Source organism: Idiotropiscis lumnitzeri, chromosome 15 (assembly GCF_059441095.1).
Source record: "Idiotropiscis lumnitzeri isolate Australia: NSW breed Sydney's pygmy pipehorse chromosome 15, RoL_Ilum_1.0, whole genome shotgun sequence".
Lineage (NCBI taxonomy): Eukaryota > Metazoa > Chordata > Actinopteri > Syngnathiformes > Syngnathidae > Idiotropiscis > Idiotropiscis lumnitzeri.
Genome location: NC_142405.1, coordinates 14,078,892 through 14,094,382, shown reverse-complemented (window position 1 = coordinate 14,094,382; position 15,491 = coordinate 14,078,892). Strand labels below are relative to the sequence as shown.

General features: G+C 37.0%; 1 protein-coding gene across 1 annotated transcript; it reads right to left on the bottom strand.

The window, feature by feature from the left end:
• Window positions 1–3,269: 3,269 nt before the first annotated feature.
• On the bottom strand, window positions 3,270–14,859 carry LOC148323029 (apoptosis regulator BAX-like). Its single transcript, XM_088316013.1, has 6 exons — window positions 14,604–14,859; window positions 14,338–14,368; window positions 10,677–10,841; window positions 10,435–10,573; window positions 8,087–8,191; window positions 3,270–4,299 (listed from the first exon to the last, which is right to left on the bottom strand). Exons 1-6 carry the CDS (start codon window positions 14,629–14,631, stop codon window positions 4,159–4,161), a joined length of 609 nt encoding a protein of 202 aa, XP_088172139.1. The 5' UTR covers window positions 14,632–14,859; the 3' UTR covers window positions 3,270–4,158.
• Window positions 14,860–15,491: the final 632 nt, after the last annotated feature.

Here is a 15,491-nt window from a genome sequence, read left to right as displayed (position 1 = left end):
CTTTGTCTGGACCCTCACCGAGGACTTGTTTGCTATGGGTGACCCTACCAGGGGCAAAAGCCCCCGACAACCTAGCTCCTAGGATCATTGGGACATGCAAACCCCTCCACCACGGTAAGGTGACGGCTCACGGGGGGAACCATAGACTTATGATGTTAAATTAAAGTTATGCTGTTCTTGTTGACTAGTTTAACTGTTAATTTACATGCTATGGATCAATATTTAACAGCATTTTTAATCATTATAATAAACATTGAGATACTGTTGTAGATTCGCCTAGATTTACAGAACTAAATGATGGATCATTGTTTTGGGTTGGTGCACAAGTAGTGACGTGGTCACGTGTAAGTACTGCGTATGCAAAAACATAACCAAAATAGCCAATGCATTAGTCTGCACAAGCACACACACTCACCGTTAATTACATTAACATGCTGACGAAGGAGCAAAACAGCTCTTTGCTGAGCAGAGCTCAATGAGAGCAAGCGGATGTGAAACATGTACACACAATACATACACACACAAAGATGAAATCTGCATTTGTTTTGACATTGCCATAACTCAGTGTGGCAAAGTGACTGTATGCTACATAAAACACACGAGAGTCCCTATAAAAACAGACGATGCCAGTCCTGGAATAATCACCAAACTACCCAATTACACATACGACGTGGCAGAGAGGCCAAATCTAACAGTGACGTGGTGTCCAAGTAAAGTAATTAGGCCGGATTTGCACTTGGCTGAATTGACGATGAGGCCGTGCTCGCTGAGTCACTGATAGAGCAGGTGGGGTATGTAGAGCGCTACGCTGCAAATGTGCTGGCCACTATGGTGTCATCCAGTACCACAGTACAGAATAAAGTGCTCAAATGTCTGTGCTGCCCTCTTGAGGCCGAAAGGTATCTGTAGGAATTCAAAAAGGCAGTAGGTGGGACGAACGCTGTCTGAGGCAAATCCTGTGGGTGACCCAGTGCATGCTCCGGGACCACCTGGGAAAAGATGGTATATATAATAGATGGTATATATATATATATATATATATATATATATATGACTGATGCCTTCATTATTTTCCTTTAAAAACGCATTTTGCCACTTGTGGACTAAAAATGACATCACACGTGTTGAGAGGGCTCAGGTATAGCAACCAATCAACTCAGCTTGTGAATGTTGGTGTTGGTGTTAATGATCAAAGAATCCAAAGTGAAAATTGCAGTCAATAAATAAATTAAATAGACAGATTTATGGTGAATAAACAGTAAATCTCAAAATTTAAAAAACAAAAATAGAAAAAGGAATTTGCCTCTAAAATGTCTACTCACTGATAAAAATTAATTGAGCACTTCCATTTCAGAGTTCAATTCGAAAGAAAATAAGGTAGAAAACTTGTCTCTCAAACTCTTATCAAGGGCAGTTGTAAAAAAAAATTGCTGTTGAAAGATGAGCCCAATTTCGACAGAGTATGTTAATTGATCAGGTCAACAAATACTAAAATAAAATATTGAAATCACACAAAACTAGAAGGCTCACCAAGTTGTGCTGTAATCATGACACGCTTCCTCAAAAAAAAAAAAAAAAATAAATAATAACTAAGTCCAATTAACTAAGGTAGCTTGAAAGGTTTAACTACAATAGCTTGAAAGGTTTCAATTGCTGTGTGGCTCTACTTTTGCCTTCAGACATCATCCTTGGAACCACTGTTGCTCAATTGGGATATTTCCAAACTCATTAAAAGGACAAAAAATATATATTTCCTGCCTCTTAGTCAGTTAAAATATTGGTTTCGCTGTCAAGGGGACTTGCATCCATACAAGGACAAGTTTATGATTAATAGACCCTTTGTTCTCTAGGTCATCTTTTGGGTGAGAGAAAAACTTACCATCAGTTGCCACTGAGCCTTTTGAGAATTAACCTTTTGTTTTCCTTGTAACCTCAGTTTTTAAAATTTCCATGACAGTTTGCTCACCAACTACCAACAAGGGCTTTTTGTATTGCTTCTTAACCAAGCATCCACAATCCCAAATGGGTCCACTGTATTTTTCGACATTTAACATGATCACTCAATACTCAACTTTGGACTCATCTTCAACAGATGTTAAGAAATCTCACAAGACTTCATATGCATGTACACATTCCAACAGAACCTTCAGGACTTCGCTTCACATCAAGTCCACACAATGCAGACTTCTTAATCCCAACTCATCTTGTATATGGCGGGCATATGTTAACATGCCATTATGCTTACTGTGTATGTAAAATGTTCCTAAAGCAGTTACCATATGACTAAATCATGTGATATACATATTCAAAAATGTGATATGGAAAGTTTACATGTGTGAGTACTGCTTATGCAAAAACATGACAAAAATGAACAATGCATTAGTCAACACGCGCACACACACTCATAGTTAATGACAGTAACGCGCTTACTAAGGAGCAAAACAGGTCTTTGCTGAGTTGAGCAAGAAGAAGTAGAACATGCATGTATACGCAATAGATAATGCACAAAGATGAGATTTGCATTTTGTTTTGACAATGCCCCAATGATACATTCTCAAGAGCAAGAAAAAGTGATCGAGTTAAAGTAGGTCATAATGTTTATTGCCTATTTAATTATATAGCTTAACTCCTCACAGAAAATGCATGTTAACATGATAGATTTGTGGCATTTGGGGTAACGGTATATATATATTTTTTTTTTGGGTGCACAATGAAAAACCTAGAGGCGCTGGGGTGCGGAAGATATGTCATGAAGAAATAATGTAGTAGTTGGAATGGGTGCTTTTACAAATCTTAAGCATTTTTTTGTTTTGTTTTTCTAGAATGGATGGATTACAATGAGACAAACGCATCACTCACACCCCACTGGTTAAGTGTTTACTGGAAAAGGATGGATAGGTTTGACATCAGAGTTGTTGGAGCAATCTATAGTTATGCACAACACACAAACTGATTTTGAACAAATGTGGGAACCATTGTGACTATGATTGTGATCATTAGTGAGGACCAAGCAGAGCATATACAATCAGTTGTTTGCCATACAAGGTTATAGATTTTTTAACTTGCTTGTCTAAAAAATATTCTGGATTGATATGATTATTTAAGGAAGGTGAAATAGTGCTTTGCAGATCTGTTTCACACTCAGGAGATACACTTCAACTTGTGTCACTTTCCCACAAGGATATAACTCAGCAACAGTACGGCATACAGCCATATGCTACACAAAACACACACACACACGCGAGTCCAATAAAGACAGTCAATAACAGTTGCAGAGTAATCACCAAATTGTACTTCGTTTTTAAATGGTACTTAACAAGAGTGCAAATATGTGTAGACATTTTGAAATAAACTTTTGGACTTTACCCCCATGTTGACAATGTCAATGAACACGAAGCACAGTATGCAACACTTCAAAAGCTAATGCCACAATTCGTAAGAGAGTGTGCACACTTGTGCAACCACAGAACTGGCTCACAAAAAGAAAGCTTTGCATTGTACAGGTTGTACAGTTGGTGAGAACAATGGAGTTTTTTTTATCTCACAAAAAACTGGCATGTGAACAGTGGTGTGTACTTTTATATCCACTGTCGACAAAACGTACCGTACACTCGAATTTATTGAGCATTCATTTCAAGTGTAAACAAGGTGGGGGTCGGTCGCCTTCACTCTGTGCCTGTGGCCTGCCTTGTGGATTTAGTACTGTCCAGCAACAGGACTTTTCCTGGTTATTTCTTGTAATGTACCTGCCTTTGATGGCGATTTTAGTAGTACGTAGAATTTACAAAACTTTTTTTCAGTTCACCAAAATGGCTTTCAAATTATAGAAGCTACTGACATATACACTGTCAATAATATTTTAAACATTCATTTGTATATTTTCTTACACAAATAAAAAAAAAATATGACCGCCAATCTTTTTTTTCCCATTTTCTTCAGAATATTCAACAACAACAATAATGCCATCTTAACTGGGCCTGAAATATATTTCTTTTAATTTGGTGTCTCACAATCCCATTGAGGACAACCAACAAAATGTGTTGGAAAATTACAGTATGACTAAAAGTATGAAAAGACCAAGTTCTGTATTTGCCACAATGGTGCCAAATGTTTTCAAAATTACACATAAAATCCTTAAATCCTGTTGTGTGAGGGTCCTCAGGAGTGCTTAGTCATCTTCCAGGTGATAAAACTTCCTATAGCGAGGCCACCGCAGAAGATGATGACAAGGCTATAGAATTGGGAGTTCAATCCTACGGTCTTCATGGAGGATGTTGCCAAGTCGGAGAAACTGTTAATCTGTTGACAAGAACAAACCTATTGTTTAACCAGAATACAAACATTGTTGTTTGAGCACCAAATCTTAATGGATGTGACTCATCATGACACATTGTGATCATCAGAGCTGGGCATTTGACCCTTTTTTGCCAGTCAGGCCCCCAGCTTCTGGCCGTGATCTCTGCTCGACCCTCTTCATAAAAATTGCCAGCCCCAAACCCGATGTTTTTTAAAAAAACACTATTACTATTCAAATATGCTTTCCTTATAATGGACTTATTATGGTTTTATTTATCTTCATATTATTCATCTCCTTCTCTCTTTATCTTCGCGAACGTGCCCAATGCAAGTAAGTACACATTGTTGGTATTGTGAAATGTGCTATATAATTAAATATATTTGTATTGTATTGTACTGTATTATAGGGATTGTGGTACCACACATGTTTCACTGTATTATAGGAATGGAAACAGAGTGATGAAAGGTTACAGATGTTTTAAGATCACAGACATGTCTGCAGGGGGTTTTGCACAGAAAAAACAAGGACAGAGTGAGTGGAAAAAAGTGTAGAACTGGTAAGTAATGTTCGAAATAGAATACAGAAACCTTGAGGCAAATATTTCTTATTAAAAGACGTCCATGTTTTCCCTCCGACCATGAATCACAATGATTCCCAAAGCAATGGATCATTGACGTGACGTCTTCGGTAGGCATGCAGGACACCGAAGGATGTACCTCGCAAAAGTAGCAATAAACTTTTTCTTTTTTTAATAATCATTTAGTAACTCAAACACAACCATTAGGGGTGACAAACATGGAGGCAAAGGAATATATTATAAAGCGTCAAGTCATCAGTAGGCATGCAGGCCAATGAAGAACTCTGACACAATCTTGGAGCCCGATCACATGTGGCACCCACACCAGGCTTAAAACAGCACATTTGAGTTAGCCTAATTTGTTTAATTGTCAAGGCCAGCATCAAAGGCTGTAGTGTGACTTAACGAAAAAAAAAAAAAACATTTTACATGTATAAAAACTAACTATAAAGCTATAATTACAACGAAAATGTCCTCTGTTTTTATCTTTGGCAATTAATTCAACAGATGAACCTTTGGAGTTGATTGGGTTTGATCCTCTTAATACGTGTCGCCCAAAAGCAATGTCAATCAAGCAGCAGCCAATATCAAAGAGCAATCAGATGACGTAGCTTTAACTCAGCCCGAAATGCAAGGCTTAGTTTTTTTAGTTTCACATGTAAAAAAATTATACAGCGTACAAAAAAATAGTACACTGTACAACTGGGTTTAATACTTTGAGAATTCAAGCCAAACATCCACTTTTTACTATACAATACTTACCAATGTATTTTTCTAATCTGGCACACAAGTAAAACACCAACTTCTTTAAAAACAAAAACTAATATTAAAACTAACTAAAACTAGGTGTTTTTTTAATAACTATAAGTATTCAAAACTAACAAAGCCGCTCTGGAATCGAAATAAAACTAACTACAATTAAAATTAAAACTATAACAACCCTGGATGTCACGGTGCCCGACTGGTTGGCACGATGGCCTCACAGTTCAGAGGTGCAGGCTTTCTGCGTGGAGTTTGCATGTTCTCCCCGTGCCTGTGTGCTTGCTTTTTATAGCCTAGCAAGTAGCAACAGTTCGTGACTGCAATGCTTCAGGGTCTGAAAAACTAGCCAAGTACGCTGATATGCAGCGACTCGCTGCCGGGAACAACTTCAAAATAAAAGCTTACCGAGGTATTGATGTCTGTATATTATTTAGTTGGATAAGGTATATTTTGAAGTTGGCCTTCTTACTGCGTTGGCATCTTGATGCATAGCATGAAGTACTGTTGCTGCAGTGCCTCTGTAAGCTCTAGCGAGGGGGGGCAACTACCTACTGACTGGGGGTTATGCAGACACATAACAGGCGCCCCCCCTCACCAAAAATTTAAAAATAATAACTATTTCATTTTTTATATGTAGCCTACAAATACATTTTGGGGGGAATATAGCACTTGTATTTCAAACTTTTATTGAACGTTTCATTGAGCCTTGATGGCTCTTACTACGCTGACACATCACAACTTAACTACTATCTTTTAACCACTTTGAAAAGCTGTTTTTTGTGCCTGCATAGTCTTTCTGCCTCTCCCGCTTTCGTTTTCGGTTTTGTGCCCCTGAGCACTTTATATTTTGCTTCTCCATCTTTAGCATCATCAGACGTTTGAATTGTTAACAATCGCCGCTCGCGTTCTCCAGGGCACGCGCACTGGACTCTGTCTGTGTCTATGTGTGCGCGCGGTGTGCCGGAGGGGGGCATGCGCCAGTGACATTCACAGAGCAGAGGGGCGCCTATCAGAGACGTGCTTCTATTAGTATTAGTGATTAGATCAAACCATACCCGTGAACAAACCACTGTTTAAGACATAAAATACCCACTCAAAAAGTATTTTGCTCTCATCGCTTTGGCGCCCCCGCTAGCGTGGCGCCCCTATACGCCTCATATGCCGCATACATATTTTTTTGCGCCACTGGCTCTTGGCACTGGTAGACGTCAAAACAAGGTGAAAAATGTTGCTGTCACATTAACGCCTGTGTAGTAACACATTGGAGAAAAACAAAAATTACATTTAAGACAAAAAAACTTTGATTGATGAAATATGCCCCCTCCTCCATTTTTTGAAGTGAAAATCAAATCTGTGAATTATACTTCAAATTGAATCGCTAAACTTGAAAATCATGTCATTGAAAATCTGAATGACATAAATTGAATTTGTATTAATTTGAATCTTTACATTGAAAAACTGAATCTGATGTGTACAATTTGCATTTGAATTCACTGAGGCGACTGAACTGTAACTGAAGCCTCAAAAAAATTAAACTGTATTTACCAATACGAATTAAGAGCTCAAAATAAATTCAGTTTGCTTGACTTTTCACATTCTAAGCCAAAGCAAAACTGAATCTGTATGGAAAAGATTGGAATTGTTTTGTAAAACTGAATGCGAAAATGTACAGACTATATTTTCAGTGTGGACCAAATACAGTTTCAGAGAAAATCCAAAACATTTTATGGGCTTACATTTGATTTCAAATGAATTCAAATTGTACAATGTTTCAGATTTTCAAAGTAATTATTAAAATTAAAGAATAATAAAAAAACTGGAAATCAAATTCAGTTTTTCAATGCAATTACTTAAGTTTAGTGATTCGACAAATTAAGCCTGGCTGTTCGTTTAAATGGCACGCATGCCTGCTGGTTGCATCTATGATTGGCTGAATGTGCGCTATTTCCGCCTGCTACCGCAAAGGCTTCCCACTTGGAAGACAAGCGGCAAGGCTAAAAATATTTTTGCTGTTGGTCTGAAACATGTACAATGACAACATGGAAAATCCCCGGAATGAAGGAGATTGTGTTTGCGTAATGTCTTATCTCGCAAATTCGATCAATGATGTAATTGATTTAACAGCTAATTTTGACATGACAAATTATGGATAAAATGCAAAATATCGGCCTGTCCAGTCGATCAGATCGGTGTTCAGCCCTACTTTTCAGATCACATGAACTGCTACTCAGACAGATTTTCAATGGGTCTGCATGGGTTCTTGGTAAAAAACTGAGAGAAAATTATTATTTGTGTTGAACTAATTTGATCCTAATGACATTGATGTTCTATCAATTGAAAAATACTAAGCAAAAAAAGAAGCACACTATAAACACGCTATTACCAATAATTATCAGATGTGTATAGTGTGGGAAATGAAGTGCTCAAGAGAAAATCAGACATGAACACACCCATCCACCATGTTCCCGAATCCATTTTAGTAGTTTGTTCCGAAAGAAGTCCACTGTCCAAATCAGGAGCTCCTTCACTGACTGTGGCAGATGAGCTTCCACCATCTGGTGGACACAGAGAGAATGACACAGACACAAAAATTGTTACCAAATTTCAGCTGCACGGTTTACAAATCAGAATCAAAATGCCCTTTACTGTCGTTTCTAAAAGTTTATACGCTCAGCAACAGATTAGAATCATGAACATTTTTGATTATTGTTGTTCTCTTCTATATACAATAATCCATGTCACAAATTCAACTGCATAATCTGATGAGATCCAATACAAGTATAGTAAAACATTTCGCTTTTACAAAAGGTACAGTAGGAAAGTTCATTTTTGAGAATGTCTGAATTAGTTCATATTTTGACCGTCTAATGTAGCTAAATAAGGTGGTCAACGTATTAGTAAATGTTCTGTTGTAGTATGAAGGTCTGGGTGTGGCTTAGTACAGTTTTGTAATGTTTGAGAGGGTTTCCTTACCCTTTATGATCTCATATTGTCGTTACAGGTCTCCAGGTGGAGGTGGGGCCATGATTACACAGAGTAATCGATGGAATAATCAATAGCATAATCAATTCTATTATCCACTCATAACTGAAATCACGCCATCTAATAAAATACAAAACAATTCTAATCCATCAGAATTCTGAAATTCCCGAAACAGCCTCATAAACCACTTCCGTATTTTGACTTCCTGAATAGAGCGGTCCGTGTGTCGTCTGCAGCAGCACATCCGTGGCTGTTTCTTTCTCATGCTCTGAGTCTATGTGCTGTTATAAAACCCAAAGGTGGTGGCAACAAAGCACTAAAGCTGTGTTGAAATGTTCTTTTGTTTTTCTTTCCCCATGATGCCATAATTTCTTCCTCAAATAGAGTGATTTGATATTTTGGGGAAAAAAAAATGAACGTCTTACAAAAGCTTTTTTCTTGATTTATTTTATTTTATTGTATTGTATTGTATTGTATTGTATTTTATATATATATATATATATATATATATATATATATATATATATATATATATATATATATATATATATATATATATATATATATATACATATACATGACACAAAAACCAAAGTCATTTCAATTGTCAGCTTTTTGGCTTTAAGAAACAATAAAATAAATCAAGAAAAAAGCTTTTGTAAGACGTTCATTTATATATATATATATATATATATATATATATATATACATATACATGACACAAAAACCAAAGTCATTTCAATTGTCAGCTTTTTGGCTTTAAGAAACAATAAAATAAATCAAGAAAAAAGCTTTTGTAAGACGTTCATTTATATATATATATATATATATATATATATACATATACATATACATGACACAAAAACCAAAGTCATTTCAATTGTCAGCTTTTTGGCTTTAAGAAACAATAAAATAAATCAAGAAAAAAGCTTTTGTAAGACGTTCATTTTTATATATATATATATATATATATATAATTGAAAATAAAAAAGGGAAAAAAGCCTGAATTCAGATTTGTTTTATTTTAAAATGTACAGCCTGCCTTGCGACGGAGCTCTTGTGTGCTGGAGCTATGGACCATTTCGTACCGTGCGTATCCGGGAAGGGTGCTTGTTATCGGCTTAACTAATAAGCAAGCCTGCCTCTCTTCTCCGGAGCTCCCGTGTGATGGAACTGAGGGACGTTTCCTCAAGTCGGCCGGTAAGTCCACCTTACGCCAACCGTTTTTTTGGGGGGGTTTGTTTTGAGTCACGCTAGCTCAGCAGCGCATGCGCAAGCCTCAGGTTGTATTTGCTCAATGGGAGGGAGTTTGTGACAAGTTGGGCAGTGATAGGTCGGATTTGCTGCGTCGTTTTTTGTTTGTTTTTTTTGGATCGATAATTTATCTATACCATTTACTATTGATATTAATCACCCAACTAATCGCAATACATGTGCCCTGCGACTGGCTGGCAACCAGTTCAAGGGTGTACATCACCTACTGTCTGAAGATAGCTAGGATGCGCTCCAGCACCCCCCCGCGACCCTTGTAAAGAGAAGCAGTACAGAAACATCCTGAACGGCTGGTGAGCATGAGCCACAAGCGCCCTTTAAAAAATAACAAAGAAAACAAAAAAAACAACAAAAGAAAACACAGCTTTGACAACTTTTAAATCCCACTGAGATCGCGACCAAAGTTAAGCCAACATCCTCACGCACAAGGGTGAACTTTCTGGTGATGTTTCCTTGGGCAAGGAACAGAAAGGCAACAAAAGACTCCTTTGTTAAACAGGAGAAAGCAAAAGTGTGGTGGGGTGAAAAAAAAATGCAGACCCACCTTGAGTGCTAGCTTTCCGGCAACATAGAAGAGCACAGCTATTCTCTCCCAGGTAATGCCCTGCTCAAAGACTTTGTCCGCCACTTTATTGAATTTCTCCCACTTGGATCCTTCCACAAGAGCTACACCATCAATTGCACTGTCATGCAACAGGAAAAAGTCAAGGTGTTGATGATGTAAAAAAAAATGTTTCAATTCCATAGGCATTTATACCACAGCATGAAAAAAAAGAAGAAACTTACTCCTGGAATTCCTTGTCATCTTTGACCCTGTCACCAATTATTCTGATCATTTTGCCCAACTGGGTCACAATCTTCTGCTCCTGACTACTTTGTACTTTGACAGCCAATGGAGTGAGAGGAGGAATATCTTCTGAGGGCACATCCTTTAGCTCTTCCTCTATGACCCTGGAAAAAGAAAGTGGCGAAAACTAATGAGAGTTTAGACCACTGAACAAGTAAACAACATTTATACGGTAGGTTTCAATCCATTACTTGATGGGCATTGTGGGAGTCTGTTCAAATTGGATGAGATGGACAGATAGATAGATTTAGGTTGTTACAGCAGCAATATTCACAACTACACACAAACGCAAAAAAATAATGGGGTAAACATCAAAGACAAAAGAAAACAAATACAAAAAGCAGCATTTGAGGGGTCCCAAGGAAGACTTTGCTAGTACATCAATCTGAGCCAGAGGAAAAGTAGACAGAGATTAAAGGTGTTACTTGTTAAAACATGGCAGCAATAAAAGTATAAATGCTGGGTGGGCAATACAAATTAAAAAAAGAAAACAGATGGAACAATGAACACAGAGGTACTGATTTGCACTCATGACGAGAAGAAATTCCAGTTCCACCGCCGCTATTCAAGTTTAAATTACCATCGCAACTCAAAGCATGTGTGTATTGAATATAAATATGCATGTATAAAACGTGGCATATTTTGGAGAGACTTCAAACTAGTGATAGACCGATTATCGGCTGGGCCGATTACCTGGGACGATATTTGTCATCATTTTGCCGATTATCGACATCAGTCCTATTTTTTTTTTTTTTTATTAGAAGACCGATCATTTAAAAGCTGGTTCATTTTTGGCTTGCTACATCACACTTTTCTCTTGAGGCTATATCTAATCGCTCCCCATTGTCACATGCAGAAGTACTGACATGGCTTTCAGAGATAAGTAAAGTAGATTATAATGCTGAAAAGCAAATGGTGATAAAAATAATTAGAGTATGAGTGTCAGTGTAGGCATGTCTGTGTTTGTGTCAGCCACATGTCATGAAAAGCTAAACTCAACTTTATTTATAGAGCACTTGAAAACAACCACCGCCCCATGCTGTACATGAAAAATTTACAGCAGAGTACCTTTATAACAAAGTTGTCATTTTCTAAGATTAAAACAGCTTTAACAAGTTGTAAATCACTAAAGTTGTTTAATAAATATGAGTTTTCATTTTTCAAAATTTTACAAAATTTTTTCTACAAATGAATATCGGCTTTCGGCCTCCATGACTACCAATAATCTATATCGGTATCGGCCCTGAAAAAAGCAGTTCGGTCCATCACTACTTCAAACTGCAATTAATTTCAATTAATTAATTTTGAGCTGTGATTAACTCGATTAAATTGTTTAATTGCTTTGACAGCCGTAATTATAATTATAGTAAATATGTAATGACATGAATTACACACATCTTTGTTTAACGTCCTAAACATTAACATGTTTGTATACATTGTATGTGTGCATGAATATAACCCCTCAGTAATGTTGCTTTATTGATTTGTTTTTTAATCACTAAACAATATTAAATAAACAACAAATAGTAACTGTGAAAAAGTGGGTTTGCAATACATTTCCAGCAGTATCGTCTTCACACCAAGTGGGGTGTTGCAGTGTCAAAGAGAGAATGTGAACGATTGTCCAAGATGGATAAAATTTCGCTCGGTGAACTCTGTAGTCCCTCACTGACTTAAATGTCTCCATCTTCAGTCACAAGATGTGACCAGCCAGCTTGATCAGTTTATTGATCATTTCTTCATCACTTGCACTGATGCTGCTCTGCCAGCAGACAACAACTAAATTGATGGCACTTACAACCCTAGACTGGTTGAACATTGTGCTGTAATCACTGGAGGATCTGAACTTCCTCAGGAAGGGTGAGTCATGTGGGGGAGGTGCATTCAACTACAGAGCTGTGTAAAAGTATTTACACATTTCCTGGTTTTTGATGTATCGTTCTACATATTTATAACAATGTAAGGTTTCAGATTATCAAAACAATTTAAAAATCTCAAGAAAGAAAAGATTAGTAAATTAAATTAACATTTCTAAATGAAGAATTTATTCATTAAGATGAAATAAATGCATCTCTAGATTGGTATTATGTTGCTGTGAGAATGCATTTTTGATTATCATTTTGCGTATTTATCCCACTTTGTTTCAGATTACAAAACAAATTCAAAAATCTTACAAAAGACAACCCAAGTAAATAAATTTAAATTTCCAAAAACCTAATGGGTTTGGACTGTTGCTGTACATAAAAAAGTAACTGCCCCTTGAAACTAACAACTAAGTTGTGCCACCCTTTGCAGCAATAACTGAGATCAGGCATTTGTGATAATGCAGTGGAAGAGTTTGGCTGACTATCCTTTACAAATGTAATTGACTTAGTCATTTGGAGTTCAAGCATGAACTTTGTGTTTTTGGTCATACAACAATGTCTGAAATAGATTTAAAGGCAAACTTTAACTTTTGAAAAGGAATGGCAGGAGGGGGCACTTACTTTCACATGGGGCCGTAGGTGTGGATCCCCCCCCTTAATAAATAAAATAATCAATTACAAATTGAATTTTGTATTTTCCTGGATTATCTTTCTAACATTAAAATTGGCTTTATGATACAAAACGTGTAGGTGTGATGAATAGGAAAGGGAATAAAAGTGGCAAATATTTTTTCACGGCACTTTCGTTTCATCAAAGCATTCCCAGCTGACTTGGGTAAGAAGTTATTATAAACCATGGCCTAATTTATTACCAGGCAACCACATGGCTGACAAATTACGAAAACAATTCACACTGAAACGTATAGCAACGGGTGAGAGCAGGGGTGTCGAGGGTGTTCAAGATGGCCAGCAGAATTAATTTGAAAGTGAAAAAATATGCATAAGACAGGAAATGTAATATTTTATTCATTTTATAAGAAGGTAAGTGGCGGGTAAATGTTGTGTAGTCTGGTGGAAACGACAACCACAATTGTAACTGTATCTAACGTTCTGGTAGTGTAGCATAACAGGGACAATGAGCAAGTTGGCAACCAACGTTCACATTTGTCAAACCAAAACAAAGCACTTCTTTCTGGGTAAGGCTACAGTTCTTCCTGGACTTCCAGATGTTACAAAGTTGAACCTGTTCATGACAGGGTCTTTACATCACTTTGTTCTGAATTCGCAGAAGTGTGTCAAAATTTTGAATGCAGTTTCTTCGATGAGGCCTACTGATTTATGTGGTACATCGGGCGGATGTGGGGACTGCGAATGACAGATTATCATGCGTGTATATTTTAACAATGCCCGTGGGTGTCGTTTTTTATTGACATACATGTTTACCTTCATTGAATCTATAGTACAAACATTTCCCTTGTAAAAGCACGCGGTCAATCAAAACAGAAACTGTTGAGAACTGTTAACTTTCTTTTCAGAATGGGTTCATTTTCGAATTTTCTTTATTCTCTCTACCCCTACATATACTTTTGAAAAGTTTTCCTAAGTTTGTCGAAGGTAGAAGCGTGTTAAATGAGGAAAATATAATCAATTCAATCAACATGCATGTAAGTCTACTGTACAATACGGCTTTGCTGGAGAAAGAGAAATTGAATGAATACGGAAGAGAGGCACTTACTCCTTAATCAGGGCTTCTCCGATCCTCTCATCTGTGGACAAAAACAACACATTTAAGTAGGCAGTAGTTGGTAAAAAAAAATTTCTGTCAAGAGAGTGTTACAGTTTTGGGGTTAATTGGCTGTATTTTATTTACCCAGGTACAGCTGTTGTACTAGTTGGATTGTGGATAACTTCACAAATTTATATAAATTTCCAAATGATGAAACTTTACACAACGTCTGTCTGTCGACATAAAACAGTTAAAAGTTTCAATGCCAGACTTACCTGATATACCATTTCCTTCGCACGCCATCGTATTAAAACAAAATGAAAGTAACTGTATTCAATCCAATTCCCGTTGTTTGTCACACACCAATGACGACTCCAGTCAAGTCGAATATTCTGAAACGAACATATTAAATAGCCGACATTATCCGTGACACCGTCTAGAGCGCAGTGTTCCCAAACTTTGTCGAAAAATCCCCAAGTTCTCGGTTTCTTCCTCTGTGGATGTAAGTGGTTGACGATTAAACCCATGCCAATCGCTACTGCCACCCTGAGGATTGAAGTGGCCATTGCTACATGGCTGGCGCTGTATCCCGTCGCTTTTGGCTTTTTCTTTTTTAACAGCAATTCAGTCATCACATTTTAAATAATCTATACACAAAATACAGAACCAATTGTTATCGTGACTTGAAAACCAGTAACTGTAATTAATAATAAAAAGTAATACAAACATTTAAGGATTATTCAAATCAAAGTTAACTTAAGTTTATTTTTATATTAAATTTTCAGCATTTTGATTTTCAGGTGCCTATGTAGTCCTATTCTTTATTGTTCTTAAGAGGTTTTGATAATTATGGGCCCAATATTGGAGGTGGGGACAATTTAGTAATTTTTCTCATTGCAATACTGCAAAATGAGGTCAATATTGAGGCTAAGATTGAAATTGCATAAAAATACAATAACTTCCTACCAACCAAAGTCTCCTCAACTTTAAAAACAATATCTATTATAAATATTGAAATTTAACATTAAAACTTTAATGAATGAATGCTCCTATTCTCTAGAATAAGAGCTGTTTCTGAGGCTGGTTTGGTGCGGTCACCCCAGCAGTCGTGGCACCGCCTCAGCGGGAAGCCTGCTTCTGGGGCCGCCGGAGAATGGTAGTGA